Source organism: Bubalus bubalis, chromosome 21 (assembly GCF_019923935.1).
Source record: "Bubalus bubalis isolate 160015118507 breed Murrah chromosome 21, NDDB_SH_1, whole genome shotgun sequence".
In the NCBI taxonomy this organism is placed as follows: Eukaryota; Metazoa; Chordata; class Mammalia; order Artiodactyla; family Bovidae; genus Bubalus; species Bubalus bubalis.
Window position 1 is genome coordinate 48029244 of NC_059177.1, and position 24642 is coordinate 48053885.

At 40.7% G+C, this 24642-nt stretch overlaps 1 protein-coding gene and 1 pseudogene across 5 annotated transcripts in view; one reads left to right on the forward strand and one right to left on the reverse strand.

Annotated features, from left to right (window-relative positions):
- NEK4 (NIMA related kinase 4) overlaps positions 1 to 24642 on the forward strand; it is a 44644-nt gene that overhangs the window by 8348 nt on the left and 11654 nt on the right. For 2 of the 5 annotated variants that reach the window (XM_044934113.2, XM_006050243.4), the window contains exons 1-11: positions 5250 to 5554; positions 10315 to 10581; positions 11516 to 11713; positions 11905 to 12012; positions 14527 to 14681; positions 16162 to 16303; positions 18484 to 18891; positions 21001 to 21150; positions 21690 to 21839; positions 22797 to 22863; positions 23617 to 23723. In XM_044934113.2, coding sequence (XP_044790048.1) covers positions 5462 to 5554; positions 10315 to 10581; positions 11516 to 11713; positions 11905 to 12012; positions 14527 to 14681; positions 16162 to 16303; positions 18484 to 18891; positions 21001 to 21150; positions 21690 to 21839; positions 22797 to 22863; positions 23617 to 23723 — 1845 coding nt within the window. In that variant the 5' untranslated portion in view covers positions 5250 to 5461. The other 3 variants (XM_044934116.2, XM_044934115.2, XM_044934114.2) reach the window with 3 other exon arrangements.
- LOC112581322 lies at positions 13851 to 13943 on the reverse strand (annotated as a pseudogene).

The following is a 24642-nucleotide window of genomic DNA, read 5'->3' on the forward strand; positions in this document are numbered from 1 at the left end:
TCCGTACATGACTACTGGAAAAACCATAACATTGACTAGACGGACTTTTGTTGGCAAAGTATTGTCTGTGCTTTTTAATATGCTGTCTAGGTTGGTCATAACTTTTCTTTAAAGGAATAAGCGTCTTTTAATTGGTTCAGTCACCATCTGCAGTGATTTTGGAGCCCCCCCCAAATAAAGTCTGTCACTGTTTCCACTGTTTCCCTATCTATTTGCCATGAAGTGACGGGACCAGATGCCATGATCTTCATTTTCTGAATGTTGAGTTTTGAGCCAACTTTTTCACTCTTCTCTTTCACTTGCAGCAAGAGGCTCTTTAGTTCCTCTTCACTTTCTGCCATAAGGGTAGTCTCATCTGCATATCTGAGGTTATTGATATTTTTCTTGGCAATCTTGATTCCAGCCTGTGCTTCATCCAGCCCAGCATTTCTCATGATGTACTCTGTATGTAAGTTAAACAAGCAGGGTGACAATATACAGCCTTGACGTACTCCTTTTCCTATTTGGAACCAGTCTGTTGTTCCATGTCCAGTTCTAACTGTTGCTTCCTGACCTGCATACAGATTTCTCAAGAGGCAGGTCAGGTGGTCCGGTATTCCCATCTCTTTAAGAATTTCCAACAGTTTGTGGTGATCCACAAAGCCAAAGGCTTTGGCATAGTCAATAAAGCAGAAATAGACGTTTTTCTGGAACTCTCTTGCTTTTTCGATTATCCAACAGATATTGGCAATTTGATCTCTGGTTCCTCTGCCTTTTCTAAATCCAGCTTGAACATCTGGAAGTTTACAGCTCACATATTGTTGAAGCCTGGCTTGGAGAATTTTGAGCATTACTTTGCTAGCGTGTGAAATGAGTGCAATTGTGCGGTAGTTTGAGCATTCTTTGGCATTGCCTTTCTTTGGGATTGGAATGAAAACTGACCTTTTCCAGTCCTGTGGCCTTTGCTGAGTTTTCCAAATTTGCTGGCGTATTGAGTGCAGGATTTTCACAGTATCATCTTTTAGGTTTTGAAATAGCTCAACTGGAATTCCATCACCTCCACTAGCTTTGTTCGTAGTTATGCTTCCTAAGGCCCACTTGACTTCGCCTTCCAGGATATCTGGCTCTAGGTGAGTGATCATACCATCGTGATTATCTGGGTCATGAAGATCTTTTTTGTATAGTTCTTCTGTGTATTCCTGCCACCTCTTCTTAATATCTTCTGCTTCTGTTAGGCCCATACCGTTTCTGTCCTTTATTGAGCCCATCTTTGCATGAAGTGTCCCCCTGGTATCTCTAATTTTCTTGAAGAGATCTCTAGTCTTTCCCATTCTATTGTTTTTCTCTGTTTCTTTGCACTGATCACTGAGGAAGGCTTTCTTATCTCTCCTTGCTATTCTTTGGAACTCTGCATTCAAATGGGCATATTTTTCCTTTTCTCCTTTGGCTTTCACTTCTCTTCTTTTCACAGCTATTTGTAAGCCCTCCTCAGACAGCCATTTTGCTTTTTTGCATTTCTTTTCCTTGGGGATGGTCTTGATCCCTGTCTCCTGTACAGTGTCACAAACCTGCCCTATTTTATCTCAAAAAGCTAAAAATTCTGCACCTAACAAACAAAAGTCTTTGGAGGAATTTGCATTTCCTCTGTGCCTTTGAGATGTAATGTTCTTATCTGTTCTTCTCCAGAAGTCTAATTGAGGTTATCTCTTTGAAATGTTAACTTCAAAGAGATAATTCTTATCAGAAGGAAACAACAGAGGAACCGTTAATTTGGAATTTAGGCAAATGAAAAATCTTAAGTGTCTTCTCCACAAATATTAGTACAAAGCTTTAACCATTTGAGCAGTTAACCTTAACTTATTCCGTCTGCCAAAGACACAGTTTGGATCCAGTTTCTTCTATAACTAGTGAATTTTGTAATTTTGCACCTGATTCATGGCTAAAATTTTAGAACAAAAGCTATAAGCTCTCTGTTTGCATCAGTCTGTATGTTGATGTGTGTTTCCATATGTATGCCGTAGATGTGTGGTTTTTTTCCTACTTTAAGAAAGTATTGCCAAAATAATTTGTTCAAAAATTCTATTTAACTGGCTTAAAAAAAATTAAGGACATTGACTGAAGAAAAATGCACAAAAATCTAAAAGTTTTTAAGATTTAAAAAAAGATATTTATTTTTCGCTGTGCTGGGTCATTGTTGCTATGTGGGGGTTTTCTCTAGTTGCAGAGAGCAGGGGCTACTCTATAGCTGTGGTGCACGTGGTTCTCAATGCAGTGGCTTCTCTTGTTGCAGAGCACGGGCTCTAGGCACGTGGGCTTCAGTAGTTGTGGCTTGTGGGCTCAGTAGTTGTGAAGCACAGGCCCAGTTTCTCTGAAGCATGTGGGATCTTCCCAGATCAGGGATCTAACCCATTTCTCCTGCACTGGCAGGTGGATTCTTTACCACTTAGCGACCAGGGAAGCCCCTTTTAATTGAGATTTATTCAGGGAATCTTTCTGTGGACCATATAGCCTGGAAGACATCCTCTCAGCTCTGAGGAACTGCCCTCATGAGGTAAGGGAGGAGCCAGGATACACAGTTTTCTGCTGGAAAAAAAGATATGTAGTCTAACATCAAAAGATTATGGATAATTGGGCCTTCCCTGGCAGTCCAATTGTTAAGACTTGAAGCTGGGGGCACGGGTTCCATCCCAGGTTGGGGAACTAAGATCCCACATGCTGCACAGTGAGGCACCCCCCTCCCCGCCAAAAAACAAGACTATAAGATCCTTTTATTTTACTAACTTGAAATTTTTTTAGTATTTATTTTTTATTATTATTTATTTGGCTCTGCCAGGTCTTAGTTCTGTTCCAGGGCCCAAAACTGGGCTCTTGTCTAACACGTGGAAATGAATTGTCTGAGGAGACACATGTGCTGACAAAGCAAGAGATTTTATTGGGAAAGGGCACCCGGGTGGAGAGCAGTAGGGTAAGGGAATCCAGGAGAACTGCTCTGCCACATGGCTTGCAGTCTCGGGTTTTATGGTGATGGGATTAGTTTCCACATTATCCTTAGCCAATCATTCTGACTCAGAGTTCTTCCTGGTGGTGCACACCTTGTTCAGCCAAGATGGATGCCAGAGAGGATTCTGGGAGGTGGTCAGACAGGTGGTGTCTCCTTTTGACCTTTCCTGAACTCTTCTTGTTGGTGGAGGCTTATTAGTTCCCTGTTCCTTACCAGGACCACCTGTCATAAAACAACTCATGCAAATAGTTACCGTGGTACCTGGCCAGGGTGGGCGGTTTCAATCAGTGTGCTTCCCCTAACAGTTCTAATAACCAGATTTTTAGTTTTGGCATGCGAACTCTTAGTTGCAACATGCAGGATCTAGTGCCCTGACCAGGGATCAAATGTGTGCCCCTCTGCACTGGAAGCATAGAGTCTTGTTGTAGGCAAGAGCCAATTCTGACTCCAAGGTGGATCTGTTTCTTTGACTTTAACCTTTGTTTTTCATCACTTTTGTTATTGTGTGCCATGTCACTTCAGTTGTGTCTGACTCTTAGTCATCCTATGGACTGTAGCCCACCAGGCTTTTCTGTCCATGGGAATTCTCCAAGCAAAAATACTGGAGTGGGTTGCCATGCCCTGTTCCAGGGGATCTTCCTTGGGCAGGGATCAATCCCACATCTCTTACGTCTCCTGCATTGGCAATCGGGTTCTTTATCTTCAGCTTTATGATGCTGAAGCTGAAGCTCCAATACTTTGGCCACCTGATGTGAAGAGCCAACTCATTAGAAAAGACCCTGATACTTGGAATGGTTGAAGGCAGGAGGAGAAGGGGACAACAGAGGATGAGATGGTTGGATGGCATCACCAATTCAATGGACATGATTTTGAGCAAGCTCCAGGAGATGGTGAAGGACAGGAAAGCCTGGTGTGTTTCAGTCTATGGGGTCACAAAGAATTGGACACGACTGAGCAACTGAACAACCAAGATGCTGGCCATTCCAGGAAATATCTGCAAGATAATGGTTTTTACTTCTTCAACTCCTCCTCCTCTTTGTTCTATAAAAGAACCTGGCATCCAGACCTGGACAAGTCTGCCATCTTCTCTGTCAGCTGCCTTTTGGAATAAAGTTGTATTCCTTGCCTTCACACCTCATCTCTAAGCTAATTGGCCTGTCAGTGCAGCGAGCACATGGAGCTTGGACTCTGTAACAGTCTTAGCCACTGGACCACAATGGAAGTCCTTGGATTTTTTTTTTTTTTTAACAAAAACAAAAATGGCTTCTCAGGTGGCTGCTAGTGGTAAAGAACGTGCCTGCCAGCGCAGGTTAGACGTTAAGAGACATGGGTTTGATCACTGGGTTGGGAAGATCCCATGGAGGACCCACTCCAGTATTCTTGCCTGGATAATCCCATGGACAGAGGAGCCTGGTGGGCTGCAGTCCATAGAGTTGCAGAGTCAGTCACAACTGAAGCAACTTAGCATGAATGCGTGATATTATGCATTCTCAACAGGGGCAATATCAACCCCATCCCCCCAAACTGGGAAAAATAAACCAAAAAAAAAAAAATCTTACACTTCAATTGGATTTTAGGACCTTAAGAAAGACACTCTGGGGTTGTAAGCGCGCACACACACACAATTTATAATTTTAACTTTTGTTAGGTCAATGTCTTAGGAAAGGGAGATACTGGTTGGAACAAAAGATAAATTCTTTTGGCAGCTTTGAGCTTTCACAAGCAGGCCATTTAAGGTGGGCCAGTCCTCTAGGAATACTGCCTTAAGTTGTTGGAAACCATATCAAAATTTGGTCAAGTCAATTAGTGCAGGGGTTTGAATGGAGTCCTTCCGAATATCTTTTGCAGTTCTCAATATGGAAGCTGAATTATTAGGAGCAAAGTGTACTGATATCTCCAATTTTGCAATGCACAAAAAATTAAGACAGACTGCTGTATGTATACATTAACTATCTTGTGATAAAGTAAATATAACAAATATTACTTGTAGAATCTAGTCTGTCCTCAGTCCCCTAATAGAAATGTGAGTTCCTGGAAGGTAGGGACTTCTTCGGCATGGCACAGGGCAAGCAGTCAGTAAATATGTATTTGTGGAGGGAGTACCTGCAAAGCTTTTAAAGCAAATAAACGCTCACTAGCAGGAAGCGTTTGTGCTTCTTTGCCGCAGGCAACCCGGAAGTTCCTCAGTAGAACTGAGGCCGAGGGTGCGCGCGCATATCTCGCGCGGTCGCTCTGGCCGCTAGACGCCTCAGTTCTGCGGTAGGTCCTCCAGGCCGCAGAGCATGCGCAGGGCTTCGCCCTCTGGGATCGCTATGGCAGCGGCGTCGCGGTGGGTCGGGCCTCCGCTCTGGCGCCCGGGCAAGGGCGCCTCGGCGGCCGCGGGTACCACATCCTCTCGGGCATGAGCGGAGTCTCCCGCCGCCGCTCGCCGCCCCGCCCGCCTCTGCCGCCGCATCCCGACTGTGGGTCCGCGCCAGGATCATGCCCCTGACCGCCTACTGCTACCTGCGTGTCGTGGGCAAAGGCAGCTACGGGGAGGTGACGCTTGTGAGGCACCGGCGGGACGGCAGGCAGGTCGGCGGAGTTGGGGCCCGGCAAGGGAAGGGGGCAGGCAGGGATTCGCCGAAGGCGCCGTCCAAGGGCTGAGCCCCGCTTGTGTGAAGGGGACGCACCTCGCACCTCGGATGGTACTTCCTCAGGAAATTCGTCCCAGACCATCAAGACTAGGACAGCCCTTCCTGTCATATGCGCCCCGAACTCCCTGGCATTCTCTTTGTAGTCGTAGTTGGCTTTCTTAATCTGCACACTTTTCCCCAGCTATCCTTAGTTCTGTGAGAGCATCCATTCCCAGGACCTAAAGGCAAGTATTCCTCTTCCTTCTTTTCTCAGCTATTTGTAAGGCCTCTTCAGACAGCCATTTTGCCTTTTTGCATTTCTGTTTCTTGGGGATGGTCTTGATCCCTGCCTCCTGTACAGTGTCACAAACCTCTATCCATAGTTCTTCAGGCACTCTTGTCTATCAGATCTAATACCTTGAATCTGTTTGTGACTTCCACTGTATAATTGTAGGGGATTTGATTTAGGTCATACCTAAATGGTCTAGTGGCTTTCCCATTTCTTCAATTGAAGTCTGAATTTGGCAATAAGGAGTTCATGAACTGAGCCACAATCAGCTCCCGGTCTTGTTTTTGCTGACTGTATAGAGCTTCTCCATCTTTGGCTGCAAAGAATATAATCAATTTGATTTCTGTGTTGACCATTTGGTGATGTCCATGTGTAGCATCTTCTCTTGTGTTGTTGGAAGAGGGTGTTTGCTGTGACCAGTGCGTTCTCTTGGCCAAACTGTGTTAGCCTTTGATCGGCTTTGTTTTGTACTCCAAGGCCAGATTTGCCTGTTACTCCAGATATTTCTTGACTTCCTACTTTTGCATTCCAGTCCCCTATAATGAAAAGGACATCTTTCTGCGGTGTTCTAGAAGATCTTGTAGGTCTTCATAGATCTGGTCAGCTTCAGCTTCTTCAGCATTACTGGTCAGGGCATAGACTTGGATTACCCTGATATTGAATGATTTGCCTTGGAAACGAACAGAGATCATTCTGTCATTTTTGAGATTGCACCCAAGTACTGCATTTCAGACTGTTTTGTTGACTATGAGGGCTACTCCATTTCTTATAAGGGATTCTTGCCCACAGTAGTAGGTATAATGGTCATCTGAGTTAAATTCACCCATTCCAGTCCATTTTAGTTCACTGATTCCTAAAATGTCGATGTTCACTCTTGCCATCTCCTGATGCAAAAAGTCAAAATGGTTGTCTGAGGAGGCCTTACAAATAGCTGTGAAAAGAAGAGAAGTGAAAGGCAAAGGAGAAAAGGAAAGCTATACTCATTTGAACACAGAGTTCCAAAGAATATCAAGGAGAGATAAAGCCTTCCTCAGTGATCAGTGCAAAGAAACAGAGGAAAACAATAGAATGAAAAAGACTAGAGATTTCTTCAAGAAAATTGGAGATACCAAGGGAATATTTCATGCAAAGATGGGCACAATAAAGGACAGAAATGGTATGGACCTAACAGAAACAGAAGATATTAAGGAGAGGTGGCAAGAATGCACAGAGGGATACAAAAAGATCTTAATGACGCAGATAACCAAGATGGTATGATCACTCACCTAGAGCCACACATCCTGGAATGCGAAGTCAAGTGGGCCTTAGGAAGCATCACTTCGAGCAAAGCTAGTGGAGGTGATGGAATTCCAGTTGAGCTATTTCACATCCTAAAAGATGATGCTGTGAAAGTCCTGCACTCAATATGCCAGCAAATTTGGATAACTCAGCAATGGCCACAGGACTGGAAAAGTTCAGTTTTCATTCCAATCCCAAAGAAAGGCAATGACAAAGAATGCTCAAACTACTGCACAATTGCACTCATCTCACATGCTAGCTGAGTAATGCTTAAAATTCCTCCAAGCCAGGCTTCAACAGTATGTGAACTGTGAACTTCCAGATGTTCAAGCTGGATTTAGAAAAGACAGAGGAACCAGAGATCAAATTGCCAATATCTGTTGGATCATCAAAAAAGCAAGAGAGTTCCAGAAAAATATCTATTTCTGCTTTATTGACTAGGCCAAAGCCTTTGACTTGTGGATCACAACAAACTGTGGAAAATTCTGAAAGAGATGGGACTGCCAGACCACCTTACCTGCCTCCTGAGTAATCTGTATGCAGGTCAAGAAGCAACAGTTAGAACTGGACATGGAACAACAGACTGGTTCCAAATTGGGAAAGGAGTACTTCAAGGCTGTATATCGTCACCCTGCTTGTTTAACTTACATGCAGAGTACATCATGAGAAATGCCAGGCTTGATGAAGCACAGGCTGAAATCAAGATTGCCGAGAGAAATATCAATAACCTCAGATATGCAAATGGCACTACCCTTATGGCAGAAAGCAAAGAACTAAAAACCCACTTGCTGCAAGTGAAAGAGGAGAGTGAAAAAGTCAGCTCAAAACTCAACATTCAGAAAACAGATCATGTCATCTGGTCCCCTCACTTCATGGCAGATAGATGGGAAACAGTGGAAACAGTGACAGACTTTATTTTTGGGGTCCCAAAATCACTGCAGATGGTGATTGCAGCCATGAAAGTAAAAGACGTTTACTCCTTGGAAGAAAAGTTATGACCAACCTAGACAGCATGTTTAAAAGCGGAGACATTACTTTGCCAACAAAGGACAGTCTAGTCAAGGCTATGGTTTTTCCAGTAGTCACGTATGGATGTACAGCTGCTGCTGCTAAGTCGCTTCAGTCGTGTCCAACTCTGTGTGACCCCATAGACGGCAGCCCACCAGGCTCCCCCGTCCCTGGGATTCTCCAGGCAAGAACACTGGAGTGGGTTGCGATTTCCTTCTCCAGTGCATGAACGTGAAAAGTTAAAGTGAAGTCGCTCAGTTGTGTCCGACTCTTCAGGACCCCATGGACTGCAGCCTACTAGGCTCCTCCGTCCATGGGATTTTCCAGGCAAGAATACTGGAGTGGGGTGCCATTGCTTTCTCTGGTATGGATGTGAGAGTTGGACTATAAAGAAAGCTAAGCACTGAATAATTGATGCTTTTGAACTTTGGTATTGGAGAAGACTCTTGAGAGTCCCTTAGACTCCTCGGAGATCCAGCCAGTCCATCCTAAAGGAAATCCTGAATATTCATTGGAAAGACTGATGCTAAAGCTGAAACTCCAATATTTTGGCCACCTGATGCAAAGAACTGACTCATTTGAAAATACCCTGATGCTGGGAAAGATTGAAGGCAGGAGGAGGGGACAACAGAGGATTCGGTGGTTGGATCACATCACCAACTTGATGGACATGAGTTTGAGTAAGCTCCAGGAGTTGGTGATGGACAGGGAAGCCTAGCATGCTGCAGTCCGTGGGGTTGCAAAGAGTCGGACACGACTGAGTGAATGAACTGAAATGATTTCTCTTTCAGTGAAGGGCCCCATACTCCATCTGACCTGGAGACCACTGAACTCTTAAAACTCAGCTTCTTTTTTTTTTTTTTTTATTTAAAACTCAGCTTCTTACCTTTCCTCCAAACCTGCTCTCCCGGTCCCCATTTCAGGGAGTAGCACCACCAATCATCCCATTGCCCAAGCTGGATACCTGGGAGTCATTCTGGGATTCCCCTTTCCCTTCCCTCATTTCCACCCCCTTATTTGTCTGTCCACTAAGCCAGCTGGCCTCTTTTCATCTCCACGGGTACCTTTCCCATCCAGGACATCCAGTTAAACTGTGGCCATAGCCTCCGGCTTGTCCTCCCTGTCATACTTGCCCTTCTCCAATTCATCACTTTCATTATAGTCTCAATGATCATTCTGAAACATGCCTCTAATGTTGCACTTTATCCCAGTACCCTCAGGATCATGAACCAGTTCTTTAATGTGGTTTATAAAAAAGATGAGCATGTAATGTATTGGGACAAACTGGGACAATTTGAAAACTGAAAGGAAGCACTATTAATAATTACACCAGGACAATGTGACTGCCCCAGACAAACTGGGAGGAGGTGTCCCCATAAGTATAAGGTCTTCTTGCCTATTTTGCCTTGTTTCAGGTGCTGGTCACTCTGCCTGGAACACCAGTGCAGGCAGAAGAGATTTATTCATTGGGCAATGAGGAGTGGGGACTTTTTGAGCTGAGGATGCGATACTGGCAGTAATAATAGCATGTCATGGTTGAGCAGTAGTTTACATTTTGCAAAACACATTTATGGTGTTTGTTTAATAATGAATTGTTTGGTATATCAGTTGATCAAGGGCAATGTATTAGGTGCTGAAGGACATTGACTTTTTTATTTTTAAGTAAGAATGGTTTTGGACATTGAGGATAAGTGACTTTTAGCCTTATTTGACCATGGATCCCTTTGAGAATCTAATGCGATCCATGAACCCATTCTGTCTGCAGATGTATATTCAAGCCATATTCTACGCACCTTTGTAGGAGGAACTAAGAGGTTAAAGAATCTCTTCTACAGATTTTATGATTGATTCAGTGGTATATTAATGTGGACTCATTTTTAACCACTAATGAAATTGTAAAATGCAGATGTAAAGTGTAAATTTTTTTGTGACCCCATACCCTGCTCTAAGTCTAACCTGTAAAAAGTATCGTTAATGATAACAAATGTTTTCCCCAATTTAGTGCTTTGTGAATAATAAATAGGTTATGTAGCAGTCTCCACAAGGTTGTTTTTGAGGACACTTAGGAGACACCTTAAATATGTTTGAATCTATAATACTGTATGTTTGTTTCCATATTGTAAAAACATGTGTTTTCTTTGCAGTATGTCATCAAAAAGCTGAACCTCCAAAATGCCTCCAGCCGAGAGCGGCGAGCTGCTGAACAGGAAGCTCAGCTCTTGTCTCAGCTGAAGCATCCCAACATTGTCACCTACAAGGAGTCGTGGGAGGGTGGGGATGGTTTGCTGTACATCGTCATGGGCTTCTGTGAAGGAGGTGATCTGTACCGAAAGCTCAAGGAGCAGAAAGGGAGGCTTCTGCCTGAGAGTCAGGTGGTGGAGTGGTTTGTTCAGATCGCCATGGCTCTGCAGGTACTGTCCGGACTCAGAGCATTTCACTTGCTCCAAGGTGACAGAAGGATGGCTGGGGGGATTTTAGGGAAATGATTCCCCAGATTTATTCATGAAAAAAAAGAAAAAACATTTAAAAACTCCATTTATGACGACCTAGTCCCTCTTGCTTTAGCATTGGAATATTTCTAAATAAGCAAATACTATATTGAAGCAGACATGGATTTTATCTGATGGCTGGGGAAGATAGTTCTTTATTCATTTAAATATTATAGCAAAATCCATTTTAAGGGCCCTTAATTGAGAAAAACCAAAGAATGACCGTGTTTGTTATCTGTTGGTCAGCTGCATCGTACTGAATGGTGGTTGAGCTAATTAATGTGCCTAAACTCTGGGGCTTTGGGCTTTACGTCTGCTGTGGCAGAGTTAGCATAAATGTGAAATATGTTTGTGTTTTAATATACGTATTTTCAAAAGTGAGACTGTTAATGAAATGTCACTCTGGGACTAGTCTGACTTGTCCAGAGTTTGCTGTGTTTAAATATAAGTTTTTTCACTCTAAATAAAAGTGATGTTATTATAGTTGAAGACATTATTAACCTGAAGATTTCATGAGCCTGAGAGGAATGTTCATCTAACTTTGTCTAAGTTGTCTACCTTCAATGGCAGTTTGAAAGCATGATTTTTAACTGGGTCCGTATAATGCTAGGTGGTATGACTGTCAAGGCACCAGGGAACAATTGTGAAGGAAGTTGGGCAAATTAATGCATAGAACTTAATTTCTTACTTTGGAAAGTTGTAAATTAGACCTTTTGTTTACAGACTATATAGCAATAGTGTTTTGATGTGTAGGTAACTAAGGCTTTTTAACTTACACAGTTGTTGATGGTATATAAGCAGTCAAAAATAAGTTGACAAGTGTATTTATATTGAATACAGTGTTCTTTTTCTTCAGTATTTACATGAAAAACACATCCTCCACCGAGATCTAAAAACCCAAAATGTCTTCCTGACAAGAACAAATATCATCAAAGTGGGTGACCTTGGAATTGCCCGCGTGCTTGAGAACCACTGTGACATGGCCAGCACCCTCATTGGCACACCGTACTATATGAGCCCTGAACTGTTTTCGAACAAACCCTACAACTACAAGGTAGGATTGGGCTGTTTCTGCCAGCTCACCTTATCTCTAGGGCAGTATTCATAATTTTAGAATCCATCAGAATATTAAGTCAGAAGAATTCTTTGTGAATTAATTTAAGGAAAATGTCTTTTTTTTTTTAAAAGAGGAAAATGTAAATAAGGCATTCTGATATTTCACCATTTACTAATTTTTTTTTCTAGTCTGATGTTTGGGCTCTGGGATGCTGTGTTTATGAAATGGCCACCCTGAAGCATGCTTTCAATGCAAAAGACATGAATTCTTTAGTTTATCGGATTATTGAAGGAAAGGTAAAGAATATTTTGGAACTAATTGTTTTTAATATACGGAGCAAGGTTAATTTAATCTAACTTTGAAAGTAGCTACTGGTAAAAGGGATAGTTGGGTGGATAGTTAAGAATGGTGGGTCCCATGTGTGGGGAAGGTTGAACTATAGGAGAAGGAACTGATCTTTCCTTGATATTAATTTAAAGTGGCTGGGTGGGTCTGAAGAATTGGCTTCTTGAAAACCGCAACCTTAGAGCCTCAGGGTGTTAGATGCCCTGAGGCTATTGGTAGTGTCTCCTAAGTACCTTATGGTTAAATGAACCCCGTTTACAATGAGTCTCCTCTGTCTGAACTTGTTCCTTTGATAATCATTATAATCACTAGATAGATGCTAGAGGGACAAATTTTATATATGAATTTCATGAGACTTGTTGCTGTCTGCAGTGTCAGGCATCCACACACCTTTAAGTTTTGAGGCTATGAATCACTTACTGATTTTAATATTACACCAAGACCTATTTAATGTTTTTTTTTTTTTCTTTTTTTTTTTTTCTATTTAATGTTTTAATTTGAAAAAAAAAAATTAAAAACACATAAAAAGTAAAATTTGCTTTTTACATCCACTACTTGATAATTCCACTAAAGAACCAAAAAGGAAAGGGGTGAAATTTCTTTCCGTTGTCATCCATTTCCATTCCTTGGAGATAACCATTGGTGACTGTTTGTTGCATAGCCTTCCTGGCTTTCCCTGTCTTTATACAGACTTTGCTCTGGGTGTGTATGTTTAAAAAAGTAACTGAAGTGAAGTCAGGCTACACACACTGTTGTACACAACCCGCTTTTCTGACTTAACATATGAGGGACATCTTTCCAGGTTGGTATCTGTAAGTCTTTTATTTTTTTAAAGGCTACCTGGTATTTTATTAGGAGGGTATGGGACTTCCCAGGTGGCACTAGTGGTAAAGAATCCACCTGCCAATGCAGGAGATGCAAGAGACGCAGGTTTATTTTTTTTTTTTTAATATAAATTTATTTATTTTAATTGGAGGCTAATTACTTTACAATATTGTATTGGTTTTGCCATACATCAATATGAATCCGCCACGGGTGTACACGTGTTCCCCATCCTGAACCCCTGTCCCACCTCCCTCCCTGTACCATCCCTCTGGGTCATCCCAGTGCACCAGCCCCAAGCACCGTGTCTCATGCATCGAACCTGGACTGGTGATTCATTTCACGTATGGTATTATACATATTTCAATTCCGTTCTCCCAAATTATCCCACCCTCGCCCTCTCCCACAGAGTCAAAAAGACTGTTCTATACATCTGTGTCTCTTTTGCTGTCTCGCATACAGGATTATCCTTACCATCTTTCTAAATTCCATATATATGCGTTAGTATACTGTATTGGTGTTTTTCTTTATGGCTTACTTCACTCTGTATAATAGGCTCCAGTTTCATCCACCTCATTAGAACTGATTCAAATGTATTCTTTTTAATGGCTGATTAATACTCCATTGTGTGTATGTACCACAGCTTTCTTACCCATTCGTCTGCTGATGGACATCTAGGTTGCTTCCATGCCCTGCCTATTATAAACGGTGCTGCGATGAACATTGGGGTACACGTGTCTCTTTTAATTCTGGTTTCCTCGGTGTGTATGCCCAGCAGTGGGATTGCTGGGTCATATGGCAGTTCTATTTCCAGTTTTTTAAGGAATCTCCACACTGTTCTCCATAATGGCTGTACTAGTTTGCATTCCCGCCAACAATGTAAGAGGGTTCCCTTTTCTCCACACCCTCTCCAGCATTGATTGCTTGTAGACTTTTGGATCGCAGCCATTCTGACTGGCATGAAATGGAAAAACAGTGGTTAGATGCCAGGAAGTAGGTGGCAATGCCTTAACCATATGCATGTTGTCAGGCCCCGAGAGCCTCTTCCATCCTTGTCAAGTCTGGATCCAGAAGATTCCCTGGAGTAGGAAATGGCAACTCACTGCAGTATTCTTGTCTGGGAAGTCCCATGGACAGAGGAGCCTGGTGGGCTATAGTCTGTGGGGTCTCAAAGAGTTGGACATGGCTGAGTGCACGCCCATGCTTGCATGACACACACACACACACCATACTCTATTCCCCAAGTACCCTATGGATGGCCATTTATGTCACACACACAGCCCCCCCCATACTCTATTCCTCAAGTACCTTATGGATGGCCATTTATGTTGTTTCCAGTCATTCACTACTATAAGAACAGCACTGAAGTGGATATCCTGGCATCTAAATCTTTAGGAACTCATGCTCTTGTTTATAAAGGAGACAGTTCTCAAATGGAATTGCTGGTTTGAAAGATAAATTTTATAATCGTACAACTTGCTGTTATAACCAAGATGCCAGGTCAGCTTCCTGTAAACAAATATGCTGGTTATTTTCTGCTCCTGTGGATAATGATTTAAAAAAATGTACATTGGGAAATCTCTACTGTCTTTTACTTTTCTTAAGACTGTTAGTCATCCCTGTGGTTTGATTTCTCTTTGTAGCTGCCACCGATGCCAAAAGATTACAGCCCAGAGCTGGCAGAGCTGATAAGAACAATGCTGAGCAAGAGACCTGAAGAAAGACCTTCTGTGAGGAGCATCTTGAGGCAGCCTTACATAAAGCGCCAAATATCCTTGTTTCTGGAGGCCACGAAGGCGTAAGATATTTCCCTTGAAAATAGCTGGGCTAAATAGATGGAATAAAAGAGGATGGTTTTTTAATTTTCATGTGTGAGAATTTATGGTGAGTTTTTTAAAAACATGAAGTAGAATTGCATGATTAGAACAAGTGTTGAGATTTGCTTAATTGGTAAACTCAGAAATCTGGAAAACCATTGGAGGAATCACTTTCACATTCCTCTGAGAGTTCCAAAGTATATTGAATATGAGTCCTTTAAAAGGATGTATATTTCACAAATCATATTAAAATGACAGATCATCTAAGAAGCCTATTACATTATGTGTTGTATAAGATAATAGTCTCATTTAAAAAATAGTACTCAAATTTCATAGGGCTTTTATAAGGTTCCTTCTTCACTCATATAGACTTCTTTGACTTGCAGGTCCTACCTTCGCTAAATAGCTGTTCCAGGATCTAAGACTTAGAGCTGGACAAGACCTTCACAGTCTCTGCCTTTTGACTTGTTAATTCGGAGGCAATGTTAGAGAGGCCCCAGGGAATAAAGGAGGATCATATTTTTGTTTACATTGCCTATAATTTACCACCAGCAGACCTTTGGCCAGCAGACCTTTGGCCTTCTGTACCTTTGGTCTTCATGCTCTCCTTGAATTCTCCAAAGGTTTAGCTCCATTGTAAAACAGTTGGGGATATTATTCCTGTAATCATGTGTATTCTGCAAGTCAAGGCTGAGTATACTAATCATTTTACTTTTAAACTTGGCAAAGCAGTTGTGTGTTATTACAAATGTGAAACTCGAAGATGAAAATAATCCTGGTATTTCTAACTGTGAGGCAATTTTTCATAGATGTAAAATTTTAGAACAATGTTATATTTACAGAAAAGTTACAGAGATAAAGCAGAGAGCTTCTATATAACCCTCACTCAGTTCTCCTTGTCAACATCTTATATTACCATGATACATTTGTCAGAACTAAGAAAGCATCAGTATCTGAATTAACTAAACTACAGACTTTATTTGGCTTTCACCAGTTTTTCTACTAATGTCCTTCTTTTTGCTTCAGGATCCAGTCCAACATACCATTTTACTCCTCATTTCTCTTTAGTCAACTTGGATCTCTGATAGTTTCTTAGTTTCTTTGTTTTTCATGACCGTCATTGTTTTTGGAGATTACTGGTTGAGGTCAAGTGTTTTGTTGAATGCTCCCTGGTTTTTAGAAGACTCGTCTCCATAAAAGGAGCAGTTATATGGGAATTCCCTGGCAGTCCAGTGGTTAGGATTCCAGACATCCACTGCAGGAGGCCCAGGTTCTATCTCTTGTCGGGGAACTAAGATCTTGCAAGCTGTGTGGTGTGGCCAAAAAAGAAAAGAAGGAAAAAAAAAAAAGGAGAAGTTCTACAGAGGAGTTGTAACATGTATGCACATTTCCTCACATATATAGAAACCTTTAAACTTCATTGTATTAATAATAACTTTTTCTTCTTTCTTCCTCATAAAGAAAAACCTCCAGAAATAATGTTAAAAATGGCGACTCTAAATCCAAGCCTGTGGCTGCAGTGGTTCCTGGAAAGGCTGAATTAAGTGATGAAGTAGCTCCCCCTCAACCTCACTCTTTTGAGAGCTCCAAGACATGTGTAATGGTATGTCTCTTTTTAAAGGATATGTGTTCTAGAAAGTATTAAAATGATAGGTTACCTAAGCTAGTTATTCTATGTGAAATGATTGTTTCATTAGATTTCTGTTAATTTTATAGTATAAAGAAGGAATACTGGGGAAGTAATCAAATGCCTATTATTAATAAAATGTTTGTGAAGTCAGTGGTGTAATAACTTCAAGAAGGTTTTTTGAATTGAGGTGAAATTTATATAAAATAAAATTAACCATTTTACAGTGAACAGTTAATTCCATTCATTATATTCACAGTACTGTGTAGCCATAACCTCTGTCACATCATTCCAAAACAGTTTCTCCACCCCAGAAGGAAACCCCATACTCATTAAGTTGTCACTGCTCATTCCCTCCTCCGTCCAGTCCCTATAAAACACCTGTGTGTTTTCTGTTTGTACGGGTTTGCCTGTTCTGAATATTTGATATAAATGGAATCATACAATATGTAAACTTTTGTGTCTGACTTCTTTCACTTAACATGTTTTTGAGGTTCATCCAGGTAGCATGTATCAATACTTCATTTATTTTTATGTCTGAGTAATACTCCATTGTATTTGTATACCACAGTTTGTTTATCCATTCATTCACTGGTAGATATTGGGTTGTTTTCATCTTTTGGCTATTGCTGGGAACATTTGTGTACAATATTTGTTTGAGTATCTCTTTTTAATTCTTTTGGGTATAATATCTAGGAAGGGAATTGCTGGGTCATACAGTAATCCGATGTTTAACTTTTTGAGGGCTGACCATACTGTTTTTCATTAGTGTTTCATTTCACATTTTTACCAGCAATTCCTGAGAAATCCAATTTCTCTTCAACTTCACCAACTCTTGTTATTTTCTATTTTTCCAATTCTAGCCATCCTAGTGGATGTGAAGTGGTATGTTATTGTAATTTTGATTTGCCCTTGACTAATGATATAGAACTTTTTGGCCATTTGAAAGCCTTCTTTGGAGAAATATCTATTAAGTCCTTTGCCCATTTTTTAATTGGATTTTTTTTTTTTAATGGTTGAGTCCTAGGAGTTCTTTCTATAGTATGGATACTAGACCCTCAGTAGATATATGATTTAGAAATATCTCCTTCTGTTCTGTAGGTTGTCCTTTCAATATCTTGATAGATAATATCCTCTTATGCATAATTTTCAATTTTGATGAAGTCTAATATATTTTTTTTTCTTTTGTTGCCTATACTCATATCTAAGAATCCCTTGCCAAATCCAAGGTCATGAAGATATATGCCTGTATTTTCTTATAGGATTTTTATAGTTTTAGCTCATATATTTACATATTGATCCATTCATAATTTTGTATTATCATAAAATATTTGTTTAATTGCTAAGTTGTATCCAACTCTTTGTGACCCCATGGATTGTAGCCCACCAGGCTCCTCTGTCCATGGGATTTCCCAGGCAAGAATACTCAAGTGGGTTGCTATTTCCTTCTCCAGGGGATTTTCCTAACCCAGGGATCGAACCCACGTCTTCTGCATATGTAATGTAAAAGTTGGCATTTATACCATTTTTAACCAATTAATTTCATTTTGTACCATTTTAAAGCATACAACTCAGTAGTCTTAATTACATTCACAATGTTGTGCTGCCGTTCACCATATCTTCCGAAACCTTTCATCATTCCAAACAGAAATGTTGCTCCCTGTAGCTCCTACTCCCAAACTCCGGTAACCCTGGCAGACAGAAACCTACTTTCTGTCTCTGAATTTGCCTATTTTAGGTGCCTCATATAAATGGAATCATACACATTTTTTCCTCTATGTCTAGCTCCTAGTTTATTCCACTTAGCAAGTTTTCAAAGATTATTCATATTGTAGCATGTTATCAGAACTTCATTCCTTTCTATGGCTTTATAATAGTCCGTTATATGTATACACCATATTTATTTAATCATTCACCTGCTAATGGCCATTTGGATTGTTTCATCTTTTGCCATTGGGAATACTGCTGCTATAAACATTGGTGTAGAAATACCTGTTTGAGTCTGTACTTTTAGTTCTTGGGGCATATACCTTGGAGTGGGATTGTTGGGCCTTACGATTATTCCATGTTTAACTTCCTGAGGAACTTGCAGCACCATTTTGAGTTAAATTTTTTATATGCTATATATAATAACTTAGAAGCATGTTTTCACTCAGGGTGAAGACAAATGTTTGTTCCAGGAGAAACCTGTAGTCATTGGCCCCTTGAAGATACCCATAAGTCTGAAAGACCACACCTACAAACCAGACATAAGCAATACTGTGGACTCACTAGCCACAATCAGTAGGGTGAATATTGACATCTTACCTACAGAGAGGAGGAACTCAATGAATGACGGCTTAGTTCAAGAGAACCCACCAAGGCACCTAGATGCCTCTAATGAACTGGAAGGTAAATGTAATATTTCTCAAGTGAAGGAGACGTTGCAGGAGAACAGTAAATCCAGTGCTCTACCTGGAAACCGAATTCCCACATCGTCCTCTCACTGGGTCACTGGAGAAAGGAATGACCCAGTGAAGCCTCTGCAGCCCCTAAACAAAGACCAAAATTTACCAAAAGACCAGGTGAGTGACATGCACAAGGTGTTGGTTTCAGAGAGAGGATTGAACAGTGCAGTTACAAAGATGTGGGTTGTGTTCTTGTGCTTTTAGGAAAATCTGTTATTTCCACGTAAGAGTTTAAATGTAACAGAACCAAAGGATAGGACCTGAGGAATTCTTAGATCCCTTCTTTGCCCTGTTATAGGGTACTTGGAATTCTCCATTAGTGTGTTTTGTTCCTATTTCTACATCATTCGTCTTTAGTCTCCCAAATGAATGGGTAACTGGGTAGAGAGAAAGCCAGAATGTGGGATCTTAGTTCCCCAATTAGCGATTGAATTTGTGTCCCCTGAACTGGAAGGCAGGCTCTCAACCATTGGGCCACCAGGAAAGTCCCAGTCTTGTACTATTTTTTGTTAAATTCTGATTCTATTGTAAATGGAATTGTTTTCATAATTTCATTTTCATAGTGTATATTGCTTGGTATAGAAATATTATTAATTTTTGTATATTAAATTTTTATCCTATAGCCTAGCTTAACTCATTTATTGGTTTAATAACCTTTTAATAATGTATTTCTTAGAATTTTCTGAATACAATATCACATCATCTACAAATTGAGATCCTTTTTTCTTTTTAATCTGTATTTCTTACTTTGTTTTTTCTTGTCTAATTGCCCTGGCTAGAACCTCTAGTACATTGTTGAATAGAAGTGATAAGAATTGATATTCTTGTTTTGTTCCTGATAAATGTGTTTCTTACATTAGGCTTTAGAGGGCAAGGTTTTTTGTTTTGTTTGATAGAATTTCATGTCTGGCATTTCTTTGTTGTTGTTGTTATTATTGTATTGTTGTTGATAACAATGGAAGACTTTTTTTTCAAGACCAATTGGATTTCATGGAAAAACTCCTTAATTCATTTGAACAGTTACTCTTGTATGTGTAAGCTTTAAATATTCTATACTTAATACCACCAGAGAAACATTTATTTCACTTTTAAGAATTAAATCACTCATTTTTATTATCTGGGCCCTGTTGGCTCAGACAGTAAAGAATCTGCCTGCAATGCCGGAGACCGTGATTCGATCTCTAGGTTGGGAAGATCACCTGGAGAAGTGAATGACTACCCATTCTAGTATTCTTGCCTACAGAATTCCATGGACAGAGGAGCCTGGTGGTCCATAGTCCATAGGGTCACTAAGAGTCAGACCCAACTGAGCGACTAACACGTAACATCCTTGTTTAGCTAGCATATCACATTTTTCCTTTTTCTTTCTAAAATGTACCACATAGTGGGCTTTTTGATAAAAATGTGTTGATTAAATGACATTTGATTACCAGTGTCCATCTTCTTGAAAACTTAGATATTCTGATAGTTAAAAATTAAAAATTAAGAAGCTATTTTGTTTTAATGTTTGGTTTCTCAAACCAGCTATCCAAATAAAATACCAAGTCCTTGGTGATCTTTTTAAGTTAAAAGTTAATTTATTTTATCTTTAGTACTGCTAGAAGTTGCTCCTGATTCATGAGCATCTAATATGTGCTAGATATGGTCTTAAGTATTATCGTGCCCAGTCTTCTCTAATCCTCCATTATTCACATGATCAGTGTGAAGCATTGTACCCATTTGTACCCATTGTACCCATAAGGAAACAAAGGTTCAGGGAGATGTGACTCCATCTAAATCCAAACTTGTGGTGTTTTCATGGTGTTTACAGAGGACATCCACAGAACTAATGTTTACTTGGGAAGTATGTGTATATTAAAAACATTTGGGGAAAAACAAACAAACAAACATTTGTTAGTTTTCTGAATAGAAAACCTATTAAAAGTTTTAAAAAGATTTTTTATTGAACGTCGGAAGTTTCAGGTTATAACAGAGTAACTGAAAAAATTATTTTTATTTGGGAAAAGAGAAGAAAACCCATAATACATAGATAACTGATGCCAACATTTTGTCTTTGCCTGTCAACACTGAAAATAAGCATTCATTTTGAGAAAGACAGTTCCTGCTTTCATTTTTAATTTTAAAAATAGATATGGAGGGTTTGGCCAGTTAGGAGTTCAAAAGACTGTTTTACTATTCTACTTTGGTTTTTTGTTTGTTTGTTTATTTCATTTTTCTGTTTTTAAGGATCAAGTTGGTGGTGAATGTGTTACAGGAAAACAGGACAGAATCCACCCAGCTTTACAGCCACACAGCTCTGGGTCTGAACCTTCCCAGTCTCGACAGCGGCGGCAGAAGAAAAGAGAACACGCTGAGCACAGTGGGGAAAAGAGACAGGTCAGCAGAGACCTCATTGGAATAAGTCACTGTGCTGCTGCTTGTGAAACAGATTTTAGGAAGCTCCATTTCTATTTAGAATGATGTGCCAAAAAGGTACATAACAAAATCTGAGGAACATACGGAGAAAGGTAGAAATGCTAAGTATTAATTATTAAATGTCAGTGAGTTGGAAGCAAAGTAAGAATTTTACCTTCTCCAACAAGGATGGACTGTTCATTTTGAGAGTTAAAGGAACAGGCCGACAAAGATGAATCTCTGATTCCTCATATGTCATGTTAATGAATAGTTTCTCCCTTAACTTCTGCATGAGATCGTGTCACCCTCTCATTTCTGGAAGTAACTTTCACAGGTACCCTCTCTGTATGGTTTCTTAAGTGGTCATTCACTTTTGGCTGAGTTTCTTTCCCGCCAAAATTCAATGTTTTAAAGTTCTGAGAGGGAATCACTGACAAATACATAAATGTACCCATGGGCGACCTTTGCAGGTGGATAGTATATGAAATTTATAATCTCCCCCTCTTTGTTAATTATTTAAGTTCCAAGAGACTCCGCCTTGCCTTTTGCCTTCTCTTCCCACTGTTGGAAAAATGGAATGTACATCAACACAAAAAGATGCTGAAAACCAAAGTAGAGTGGTCACTGGATCTGTGAACAGTTCGAGGGGCAGTGAGACAGCATCATCAAAGGTTTGTGAGAGTATATGTTGGATTTTTTTAAAAAACCTTATTATAAAGCTTTCTGGTAAAATAAACCCTGCTTATATTGTGAGATTTTATATGAAAACATCTTAGGTCTGCCTTTTGCCAAACACTGGAAAGTGCAAATTTGTGATTCTCAACAGAAACTTTGATTGAACTGGACAGATTCTACCATTCCAAATCTGGTCACGTCTAGTTAATTAAGGAGACCAAGTGGATTCTGAGTGTAGGAAAGGAGAATTCCCATTTCCCCTTAGACAAATGAGTTTTGCCTAGAAATGAGGGCTCTGATCATCCTAGCAAGTAGTTGTAACCCTGATGTGAACTAGCTTCAAATGGACAGTCCAGACCTCCCTTCACGGAAGTAGTCCAGTGGTTAAGAATTAGCCTGCCAATGTGGGGGACATGGATTCGATCCCTGGTCTGGGAAGATTCCACATGCCACAGGGCAGCTAAGCCTGTGTGCCGCAACTGAAGCCCGTGCGCCTCTGTGCCACAACAGCTGAAGCCTGTGGGCCCTAGAACCTGTGCTCTGCAACAAGAGAAGCCACCACAGTGAGAAGCCCGCGTAACACAAGTAGAGAGTAGCCCCCGCTCTCTGCAGCCGGAGGAAAGCCCGCACAGCAATGAAGGCCCATCACAGCCAAAGATACATACATATATGAATGAATTTTTAAAAATGAAAAAAAGGGACACTCCTTAAAGGTTTGTGCTGTGCTCGTTCCTGTAGTGCTGGATGATGTGTCATATACTGTAGGTGTTATAAGAAGAGTGAATAGGGAAGACTTCCCTGGTGGTCCAGTGGTTAAGACTAGGTCCAATGCAGGGCGTGCAGGTTTGATTCCTGTTCAGGGAACTTAGATCCTGCATGCTGTGTGGCGTGGCCCCCAAAAAGAAAAAAGAGTAGTGAGTAGGAATGGAAGTAACTCTAACTTTCTTTAAAAGGACCGACCATTATCAGCAAGAGAGAGGAGGCGACTGAAGCAGTCACAGGAAGAGATCTTCCCCTCAGGTAAGGTTATTCTGTTTCCTTCATCTAATGGAGGCTATTGGTGTGGCTCACAGACACAGCACTGGACTGATGGTGAGGTGTTAGGCATTTCCAGTATCAGTGATCCATTTGGGAAACCAATTCAGAAGAATTTTTGAAATTTCCTAGTCAAGCCTTTTAAAAAATGAGCATAGTATTGGATCTGGAACTTGTGTTATTAAAAGGAAGAAGGATACTAAAAAGAGCAAGAAAGCTTTGAATGGCAGTAACGCCTGGGAAATTTCAGACAGGAAAGCAATCAAGTGAGAGTTTAATTTGTTTCCATGTTTAGAGTCTGTTGGTCAAGGAAGTGCTCTCTTCTCAGAAACAGACAGAGGAAGCCAGGAGAATGGTGCTGCCCTGGGCTGAGGGCTGCGATCATTCCTATTGCTGTTATCTAAAGACAACATATTCTAGCAGTTTCCATTTATTGAATGCTGACAGTGGCTCAAACATTATGGTAAGCATTTTGAGGGCATTATCTCATTTCATATTTTTCAGCTGAGGAGACTGAGGGTCAGAGGGGTTAAGTAACTTGTCCAAGGTCATGACACTTACAGACCTGGAGCTGAGATTTGAGCTGAGGTGTCCCCAGCACCAGAATGATGATGAACATGCTGTCTGAGTTCCTTTAGGCTGGCCCTTGCTGGGGTATCTTCTGTACCCCAGTACAAAGCACCCTTCTGTTGAGGCCAGTCCACCACAAAGAACTGCTGGGGGTGGTCACTTTTTCAGGCCCTGCAGTGAGGAGAGCTTCTCTGGGTCCAGCCGGACCAGCGAAACCACAGGAAGACCACCTCAGCCCTGCTCGAAGGTCATCTTCCGACTGCAGTGTTGCTCAGGTACATTACATAGCCCCAAGGGAAAAGGTGGACATGGCCATGTCTGGCAAGCCTAATGTGGTAAACCTCATATGTGCCAGCTCTGTTTCTGGAACAGTGCTACTTAAGTTACATCTTTCACACTTCCTCTAATAAGGAAAAGAACCGATCAAGAATAATTAAAATAATTTATTTTGCTTCATTAAGGGTTTGAATTTTTCAGGCACTCTTGTAAACACCTGGCAGCCTAGTTAATATCTTTCTTAGGTAGTCTTTTAAATAATACTTCCAAATGGCTTCCACTTGGCAACACTTTGCTTATACTGCTCTGTTAATATACCAAACGACATGGCCAGGTTTTAGTCTTGCAAGCTGATTCTTCCTTTGTTTCCCGTTTGTGTTGAAGTACCTTAGTTTTTGGCCCAGGGATGATATAGGAGCACCATCTGGTGGCAGAATGTGTAATTGCAAGGTGTTCAACCCACATTCACTTTTCTGTGTGATAATTCATACCCTGAGAATAATTATTCAATTTTCTGTATTCCAGTTTTTGACATTATTTCTAGGAGCATATAATTATTTTTTTTAAAAAGGAAACTTCCTGTCCTTTAATGATTTTTTTCCCTTTAACGATAGTCTATGATTTTGTTGTTTCATTAATTAAGATAGTCCTCTCTGTTTTCCAAAGTTGTAAACATTTGTGTATAATTATATCTGGTAGGCTGCAGTCCATGGGGTCGCGAAGAGTTGGACATGACTGAGCGACTTCACTTTCACTTTTCACTTTCATGCATTGGAGAAGGAAATGGCAACCCACTCCAGTGTTCTTGCCTGGAGAATCTCAGGGACGGGGGAGCCTGGTGGGCTGCTGTCTCTGGGGTCACACAGAGTCGGACACGAACTGAAGTGACTTAGCATAGCATATCTGGTAATCCTTTTA